General features: G+C 44.9%; 1 protein-coding gene and 1 long non-coding RNA gene across 2 annotated transcripts; both read left to right on the top strand.

Moving 5' to 3' along the window:
• Positions 1–3003: 3003 nt before the first annotated feature.
• Positions 3004–5700, top strand: LOC100831431. The gene is made up of 3 exons (XM_010233827.3): positions 3004–3486; positions 3584–3862; positions 4162–5700. The coding sequence occupies exons 1-3, from the start codon at positions 3382–3384 to the stop codon at positions 5392–5394; spliced, it is 1617 nt and encodes a 538-aa protein (XP_010232129.1). The 5' UTR covers positions 3004–3381; the 3' UTR covers positions 5395–5700.
• Positions 5701–6416: 716 nt separating this feature from the next.
• Positions 6417–8850, top strand: LOC100828588. The gene is made up of 4 exons (XR_002963183.1): positions 6417–7258; positions 7419–7523; positions 7631–8129; positions 8345–8850. It is a non-coding gene; the product is annotated as an uncharacterized LOC100828588 (long non-coding RNA).
• The last annotated feature ends 670 nt before the right edge of the window (positions 8851–9520 follow it).

Here is a 9520-nt window from a genome sequence, read left to right as displayed (position 1 = left end):
GACATCCTTCATGTATGCTTCCTGTTGCATCGCAAACCAAGATCTTGCTCCTCCTGCGAGTGCGTTTGAGATTGTCTTCACAAAGGTCGACCATCTTGGATAGATGCCATCTGCCAGGTAGTATCCATTGTTGTACACATGGCCATTGATCTCATAGTTCACCGAAGGAGCAGTGCCTTCAACAAGCTCCAAACACATTCGACCATTGCAGCACATTGATGTCATTGTGCGATCCTGCCATACCGAAGAATGCATGCCAAATCCACAGATCCTGATCGGCCACCACCTCAAGCACCACAATGCATGATCCTTTGTGGCTTTTGTACATGCCCTGGTGTGCAAATGGACAATTCTTCCATGACCAATGCATACAGTCGATGTTGCCAAGCATACCTGGGAATCCTCTTTTTGCATTTTGTGCCATGATCCGAGCTGTGTCTTCTGCAGTGGGTGTCCTCAAGTACTGCTCTCCAAACACTGCCACAATTGCCCTACAGAACCTGTGCATGCAATCGATGGCCGTGGACTCGGCCATGCGGAGGTAGTCGTCCCGTGTATTGGCTGGAATTTCGAAAGCAAGCAAACGCAAGGATACCATGCATTTCTGAATTCATGTGAAATTGAGTGTCCCGACGGCATCCCTCTTCAATTTGAAGTAATCGTCGTACTCCCGGAGGTACTCGGCGATCTTCAAAAAAAGCTTCTGAGACATTCTGAATCGGCGCCGAAAGATCACATCGTTGTGCAATGGATCGGCGAAATAGTCGGCGTACAACATGCAGTAGCCTTCCATCCTTTTCCTCGCCTTGCTCTTGCGGCGGCCCTTCCTCGATCCTCCCCTTCCCGGAGGCAGCATCATCGGCAGCGGCGACTTCCTCGTCAAAAAGCGCGGCGAGCATCTCTTTGTCGTCCGAATCCACGGCCTTGGCAAATCGCCGAACACCTTGACGGCAAGAAGCAAGGAGGTGGCCGCTGGGTGGGCACCGACCAGTGCTGGAACTGGCCGGCGGCGGACGGGGGAACTGGAACTGCGGCGGCAAGGGGAGATCTATGCGGTAGCAGGTTCGGGGGTGGAAGTCGCCGGTGAGAGGGGTGGTTCCGGCGGCGATTCGGGGGTGGAAGGTGACGATTCGGGGCAAGTAGGGTTTGTTTTTGGGGTCGTGCCGCTGACAGTGCTAGCCCGCATGGTTTTGCGCCCCAGCCGGTGCCCCCGCTCCCCCCCCCCCCCCGGTGTGTTGGGTTCGGGCTGGGGGCACCGGATAACTTTCTGGGCCGTGCCGGACTGCGTCGGATTTTAAGCGCTGGCGTCCCCCAAATTCATTTAGGGGGCGCGGCTGGAGATGCTCTTAGGGCATGAGAAGGAGAGACAACAACACCTAGGCTCGCTCACCTGACACAACATGACACGCCATGCATTGAACATGTTTTGTGAAGAGTTCGGGCTCATACCCATAATATGGCAGCACTAAAAATATTTTAACCTTTTGACATTGTTTAAGTATTATTCATTTTTCGTATTAAAACACTCTAGGAAATGTTAAATAGTTATTTTTTTTCAAAGAATTGGGTTAATTTAATTCATATTATTCATCATTAATGTTAAATTGAGGCCTACCAGTGCCGGTAGCCACCCACGAGCCGCCACGTGGTGCTGGGCCAGGACCACTTCTCAATTATCTCACACATAATGAATGGTATATTTTCTTAGTATATGGTATATGAATGGTATATTCCATCGGTATATAATATATGAATGATATATTTCATTGTAATAGTATTCATCGCTATATATGGATAAAATAACATGTGGGCCCCGTTGGGCATCACGTGACGGCACGTGGCTGGCTGCATAGTGCAGTGTCTGGGGGCCACATTGAGAGGAAGTTGTGAACTTGGTGGGGTGGGCCAACTACAAAGGCAAACTCATCGGGACCAGCAGGATTTAGATATCATCACATTTTGCATATTGATATTGATGGATTTGGATGCTTATTTGTTGATTTTTGGATGATATGTGGACTGGACGTAGCAAGTTTGGATAAGTTACTCGTGCAGTTTCGTCTGATTTGGACCAGTGAGCGGTACAATCTTAGAGGTACAGGTTCGGAGTACCGTTAAGATGGTCGTAAAATTCAAGTGCTTTTATGTTCAACAAAAGGAACACATGTTTTATGGCAAAGACGACTGAGTCTCAAGTTACTCACTCCGATTTGGCTTACAAGAAACCGCATGAGTTTTTATTTCAGACTTTGACCCGCAATTACACTAGTAGAAGGAAAATGTTGTGACACAAAAAACGATTATCATTAAATTTGTATTTGAAAAAACAGCTTTTGTTTACATATGTCGACTATTATCAAAGTTTGTCTTAAAATTCTGTGTGGTGTAGACCCTGTAAAACAAACGCAAAGAGAGTAAATATCATTACCACTTTTAGTGGTTGCCGGTAACTTGCAATGGATTATCGACAGTATGAGCGACGCATGATGGCTACTCCACATGTTTTCTAGGATCTCCGAAAACAGAATGAAATCTCTCCCTCTGTTTCGTGAAGAGAAATCGAGAAAGAGAGAAATTGTTCGCATAAAAAGAGAGAAATTATGAAAATGTAAATGCAATTTTGTAAAACAGAAATATAATTTGATTAGCGGAAACGGAGCATCGAGCAGAAGATTGTGGATCGAGACTTGTAATCGCCTATTCCATACGTGATTGGATTCACGAATCGGGCAGAGAGCGAAATTAGAGTAAGCAAACTGCTACTAGCACCAACCCTGGCAGACCCATTGACAGTTTTTTTTTAAGCGCGCACATGACTCACGAGGCAGAGACTGGACGGTGACACTGCACCCGACGTCGCCAAACCAACCAGATCATCTGAAAACTACCGTCCAGCAAGGCAAGCAAAGGAAAGCAAAGGAATCCCATGGCTGATCCCCCTTCTCCAAACACAAGCGCATCAAATTAACCCAGAGCTCCATCATCCTAGACAAGGCTCGCTCAGATCAGCTCCGCATCTCACTGTCCCCAAAGTCCACCCACCCGCTCTCTCTTTCCCCACTTGCCTCCTCTCGTCTCGTCGTCCTCACATTTTCCTCACATTTTTATTGCTCTTCCCACACGCCCCGATCTCATCTTGCGTTTGCTTTGCTTTGCTTGGTTTCTTCTTTCTGTTCCCCGATTTTTTTTTAATTTACTAACCCCGGTTTACTTCTCTGTTTCACTCTGCTTTTTTGCGTTGCCCTGCTTTGCTTCTACTCCCCTTCACTCGCCCGACGCGCCCGCCCGCCTCTCTTTCCTCGCCCCTTCCTTCGCTTCGCATTCCTCCCCAGTCTCACGCACCACCAACCCAAAACCCTAGCTGCCATTTGCTTTTCGCCCATGGCGTCCCCCGCGCGCCCGGCCGCCGCATCCGTCTCCGGCGCCTTCGGCCTCCCGCCCGACCCCGCTCGCTGCTCCTTCGACCAGACGCGCCGCCGCGCCGAGGTACGTCCTTTCCTGCCCTGCCCTATTCGGCGTCGATCTCCGTCCGTACGCGAGGTTTCCTCGATCTCGGTTTCTGAGTGAGAGATTGCGAGAGCAGGATTCGCAGGACAAGAGGCTGGTGCGGACGTTCGTCAACGTGTACGGCCAGGAGGGCTGTTACCCCAAGGAGGCGGTCATGGCGGCCGTGGAGGAGTGCATGAAGAAGCAGGCCGACGGGCTGCTGCATTCGCTCGAGGGCATCGGCGGGAGGCTCTCCCAGCTCGAGCTCTACTGCTACAAGCTCGAGAGATCCATCGGGGAGCTGCGGAGCGACGTCATGGATTATCACAGCGAGGCCACCGTCAACTTCCGGTGCCTCGACAAGAATATCAGACAGGTTAGATCGATGCACGGCCAGCCAAGTAACTGTCGAATCTCTTGGTTCTTTGTCAAGTTAGTTGAAACGCTCTTCAGATTTCAAGATTGAGCTTCTAGTCTAAACTTTAACGGCAGCATTTACGTTTCACATTTGTTCTGTGCGTCCTTTGCTTAAGGAGTTACGGCGGAACATTTTCACAAGCTGCTATTCTTAACTACGTACGGTGGAGTCTGACTTACTGTTCTCATGAGATTTATGCCATTTTTTTCTCACGTTTACAAGATGTCTCTTTACTGAACAATTTTTTTGGTGGCCAGGTTCAGAAAGCTGTACAGATGCTTCAAGATAAGCATGAGTTTGCCGACACGGCGCAACAACTAGCCAAACTTCAAATGGCACATGAATTTCCTGCTAGAACAAATGGGGCCACTGCCTTGCCAATGCTTGCAGCAAGGGAAAATGATCACAGCACACAAGTTGCGAAACATGAGGTTTCATTTGTTCCAATTCACCAAGTTAATACCATGCAATCTCCTGCTATGCCGACCCAAAGCAGCAATGGTTATGTTCTGCAGCAACTAGTGCCTGTATCTTTGAGCACACAGCACGAGCAGCAGCATCCGAACCAAGCTGCTGTGTACTACATGCAAAGCCAAAATCATGTTAAGTGCACAGAGAACAAACCGTCTGAGTCTTTTGTTCAGGTTATGCAACCCCAGGCCCAGAATCCTGAAGCTAGGGTTGCAGTTGAGCTACCTCAGAAATCTAGTCAGGCAACAGAGTTATACCCTCCACAGCAGCAGCATATGCTACCGACGCCTGCTCAGCATCTTGAGTCACAGGCATGGCGATCACAACCACCTGTCGCCCAACAGCAGCAGTACAGCGTTCAGCAAGTTCAGCCACAGATAGTCCAACAGAAGACATCATCTCCTCATTCTCAAAGTGCTCCTCAAGTCACACTCATGTATCCTCCATACTGTTCTCAGAAGCCTGCCAATGCAACCACTGAGCCACTCCCGAGAAGTTTGATTGTGCAGTCTCCATACTCTTCACCTCAGCAGAAGCATCATGAAGTCACGCCTTCGTTTTATGGCCAAGGCAACACAATTTTGCTTCCTACAGCAGAACATAATATCCAACATCAACAGCCACAGCAACTGCAGCCACACAGCCAGGGCTCATGCCCACCTCAGCCAAGCAAACCCAGTCACTGCAGTGTTGCATCATATGCTGTTCAAGGCAGTGGCCGAGCCTACAACACCACATATAAGAATCCAGCTGAGTGTCCTGCGACGGTTGTTGCTGTTCTGCCTCAGCATCCAGCAACTGCTCCTATGGCATTTCATCATTTGGGATCGCAAGTCATGCATAACCATCCATTTGGAAATATGTTTGAAACGGGCAGTGTAGTAGGGTATCCACAGGATCGAGTTGGGAGTATGACACTCCCAGTGGTGTCTGCCGCCCGACCTGCAGACTCTGGTGTCATTGCTGATAAGCTCAATGCTGGTAGCAATGTTACATCCCCACGAGACTGGTCTGCATAGTGCAATACAGCCAGTTATATTGGGTACTTCATTCCTATGACAACTTATTTCCGTGACTATAACTGGAAGCTTATCAGCTATCGTATGGGTATTTCATCTGGCTTCCTTTTATTAGCCAGCAGATTGGTACAGATCCTTCTACTTTTTTCAGCTGAAGGGTCAACCTGAAATAAGAATGGTAGATTAGTCTAGTGATGCTGCTGGCATGTCCTCACTTTTTATGGACACATCTTACTTGTAACTGGCGGTTAACTGATGAACTTTTGCCTCTGCGATATGAATATATGACGAGTTTACATCAACTTATCAGCTGTCTAAATATAAATATCGGTTTACAGGAGTCTACATAGCTTGTCAGCAGCTGCAGCATTGAGTACCAACCTCTTGTGTTTTACACTTGTAGCGGTCCATTTGCCATATTATATCTAGCCGGAGTTCCTTGTGGTACCAGCCTCTTGTGTTTTACAGGAGTCTATATAGCTGATTTATACGTTAGGAATCTAGCCAGTTAAAATTTAACTTAATAGCTTATTGTTTTACCTGATAATCTAGTACTCCGTACTTTGTTTGGCTTGTTTTGGAACAGTAAGTTTGTTTTTACTTTTGAAAAAGCAGCTGGTTTATGCTCACTTTTCTCACGGAGTCAGAGCTGTACAAGTATAAAACAAAGAATTTGCTATTGATCAGGCGCCTGAGAAATAAGTATTTCTCGGTCGATGCGTACGGACCGTCCATTTCGCGCGGAGATTGGTGCTTTTTTTTTCTGTGTTTGTTTCGCTGTGGGCTGTTGTTGGGCCGCGTTGTCCTTCATACATGTGGGTGTTTGGGCTTTTTTGGGGGGCCCAGCCGATGGTGTGATTGCAGCGAAGCCTATTCTTCTCGAGAGAGCTGTTCGACCGAAGCGCATCCTTCTCGAGCGAGTAGGTCGGGAGAGGAGATGGCGGAAGAGGAGCTGCATCGCCGGGAGCCGCTGGGAGTTGGACGCCGTCCTCGCCGTTGATAAATTCCACATCCAGGTAAATTTCTTGCCTCTTCTTCTTGAGAGAATATGTTGGGAGCGGCCGGAGGAGATGTATGTGCATCTAGGGTTTGTTTTTGGCTAGGTGTGTACGCGCGATGGGATGGGTGTCCGGCGGAGGGAAGTTTTTTATTTTTTGTGTGCGGTTAGATGCATGGGTTTGATGGAATTTTTGCATTCTGGATATGTCACTCGAGGGGGTCAGTGTTTTTATTGATTTTTTTTTGGGTGAATGCCTTGCATATTTGCTCTAGTTCACTGTCCACAAACTTTATTTTGCACTATTAAAACAGGCACAATCCTTTTGTGTTAATGAAGGCGTAAGTCACCATCAAAGCCAATTTTGCAATTTTATGGTGCAAAATCCCCCTTGCAGCATGGGCAGAGCCAGGCTAATGCCTTCTTGGCAAGTTTGTTTCTACTAGTACTTAGCACTTCTTGGTATACATGTGTATGAGTGATATGTGTATTTCGATTTCTTTTGTATGTCGTATTAGTATAATATTAGCTCTTTTTTCAATTCCAACTTTATTTTACACGCATGGCTTATTATTATTTTTGTCATCCTATAATTCCATTGTGGCTTACTTTTAGGATCTGCATGTAATTAAGTTTCGTTGGCAAGACTATCTTCAGAGTTCTCGACATTTTCACTATACCAAAGGAAATTCTGATAATGATTTTTTGAAATTTATGTGTCTAGCTATTCGATCGTGTACCTACGTATAGTCGCACAACTCAATCTAGATATGGATGCAGCCGAGATGTATTGAGCCAGAACTCAATACGACCAATTTTTTGTCATTCCATTATGTATATGCCTGCCGCGTCTCCTCGCCTTCATTGGTACACGCACTCTCTTGCCATGCAGTTTCTGATCTCTTATTTCTGCTTCTTGTTTGTCATGGATGTACTCTATTTCCAAAAAAAAATGCAGCCCATTGTTTGTCTATCTTCCAAGGTATAACAGCTGCATTGATTGTACCATTTTATTATTTCTTACAAGGGACCTTGCCAAGTGTGTGGGAAGCTAAGCGGGCCATGTAAGATAAAAGGAAAGGACAAGCGTTTTTTTTGCATCAATTCCATCAAGTTATTCGTAGATCATGTGGTATGTGTTTATCTTATTTTCCCCTATCAGTTTTGCCTTTCCATTTATTCATTTTTATTAAGTTGTGGGTTTTCATGCAAACTATCCCTTGCTATGTCCGCGAGCAGTTCAACAAGTTCAGCTCCAACACGGTAACTCTCCAAACTTGTGAACTGTATCTATACGTGGTCAAAGTTGAGGTGCGGGGACACTACTACTGTGTTATATATATGGATCAAAGTGGCTAAAGTTTGTTGTTGACTACGGTCTAGAATTGGCGACACCTTGATGTTCACCTTCCCCAACAATGATGAGCACACTTCCGTAGTTCAATGGACTCAAATGAATGCTCAGCATAAGATGCATATTGACAACTCCAGTTGTAATTTCTATTTTTTCTAATTTTTCTTCTTGCGTAACCGCCATATCTGTATTTTTTTGGCAATCTCTTTTGACGTTTTCAATCGCGATATTGATTACAAGTTGGGAAATGTTATCTACACAAATGGGGTATCTTTGTGGGATGAGGAAAAGGTTAGCCTATGCCGCCATATTGCGTACTATGGTATTGGAGCAGCAACATTCTTTGTGCATCGAGTATCTCAGACCAATATGAAGGATTACCGGGTATGCCTTTTTTTTTTGTTCTTATGTTGTTCCCCCTTTTTTTTTGTGGCTTTCTGTATTTTTTGCTATGTTGCCATGCATTTTTCAAATCAGTAGTTAGCTTCTATTTTTTTGTCTTGTATAAATGATGTCCTACTAGCATGTTTAGTTTTTCCAATTAAAATATCCATTAATACGATGTCTGGTTTAATTTTTGTCTTTTTCAAAATTCCCAGAATCAATCGCAAACACCCTTAGGGAACCAAACAGAGGCGACATGTCCATTTATGCTAGAGAGCCGGATGTGCCAGAGGTGGCAAGGTTAATTCAGTTTGCATCGATACGGATGGTCGTTTGGCTTCATTAGTTTTTTTTAGAGTGAGTTGCACATTAAGGCACTTGATGTGCAACTGTTTTTTTTCTTGTAAGTTGCACATCATCTCTCCTGATGTGCAATTTAGTTGTTTTAGGAGATGAATTGCACATTAAGACTCGTGATGTGCAACTGAGTTTTTTAAAAAAATTTAGTTCAGTTGATCTCTCACGTTGTGGAATTTAGTTGTTTTAGCGGATGAGTTGCACATTAAGACTCGTGATGTGCAACTGAGTTTTTTTAAATTTAGTTGCGCATAATCTCTCATGATGTACAATTTAGTTGTTTTAGGAGATGAGTTGCACAATAAGACTAGTGATGTGCAATTGATTTTTTAGTGGCGCATGATCTCTCATGCTGAGCAATTTAGTTCGAAATGTGCAACTGAGGGTTTTTAGTTGCGCATGATCTCTCTTGATGTGCAATTTAGTTGTTTTAGGAGATGAGTTACACATTAGAACTCGTGATGTGCAATTGAGTTTTGTGTATGAGTTGCACATGAGTAAGATTTAAGTATTTTCCTTATATCTCAGACAACTTAACCTAAACTGACCCAATTTATGAGAAAAACCGGACCGAAAATCATAGACCAACAAGCAGTGTTTTTAATGGGAAGGCGTGGTTGGTCTTGGGCGTGTGTTGTTGATTGAGGTAGTGCACCACTGTTTTCTAATTTGGGAGTAGTCCGCACAATGTCTTTTGATAAAAAAAATCACAGAAATTAACTAATTGATTGCCCCCAATCAGATTGTTGGGAAAAAATGGCAGGTGTTTGCCTTTTATTTATTTTCAGAACAAGTGTTTCATTTTTTTAGAACAAATGTTTGCTATGTACGTGTCATAGACTGTCCACAAATCAGTTTTTTCAGATCAAGTGAAACACAAAGACATGGGAATTGGGAAACAAATAGAATGAGAATTGGGTATGCAAGGAATGGATTTATTTGTTTTGCTTTCGTCGGCAACCAGGCATGGTACTCAACAACACAAAGATAATTCAGGGCTGTCATGAGCCGTGAACATGTCTTCTATAAAATAT

This window comes from Brachypodium distachyon, chromosome 2 (assembly GCF_000005505.3).
Source record: "Brachypodium distachyon strain Bd21 chromosome 2, Brachypodium_distachyon_v3.0, whole genome shotgun sequence".
Taxonomy (NCBI): domain Eukaryota; kingdom Viridiplantae; phylum Streptophyta; class Magnoliopsida; order Poales; family Poaceae; genus Brachypodium; species Brachypodium distachyon.
This window is presented reverse-complemented; position numbering and strand designations above follow the sequence as displayed.

Coding starts and splice junctions, on each gene's coding strand:
- LOC100831431 (XM_010233827.3), top strand. CDS start 3,382: ATGGCGTCCCCCGCGCGCCCGGCCGCCGCATCCGTCTCCGGCGCCTTC. Junction 3,487..3,583: donor AGACGCGCCGCCGCGCCGAG/GTACGTCCTTTC, acceptor TTGCGAGAGCAG/GATTCGCAGGACAAGAGGCT. Junction 3,863..4,161: donor TCGACAAGAATATCAGACAG/GTTAGATCGATG, acceptor TTTGGTGGCCAG/GTTCAGAAAGCTGTACAGAT.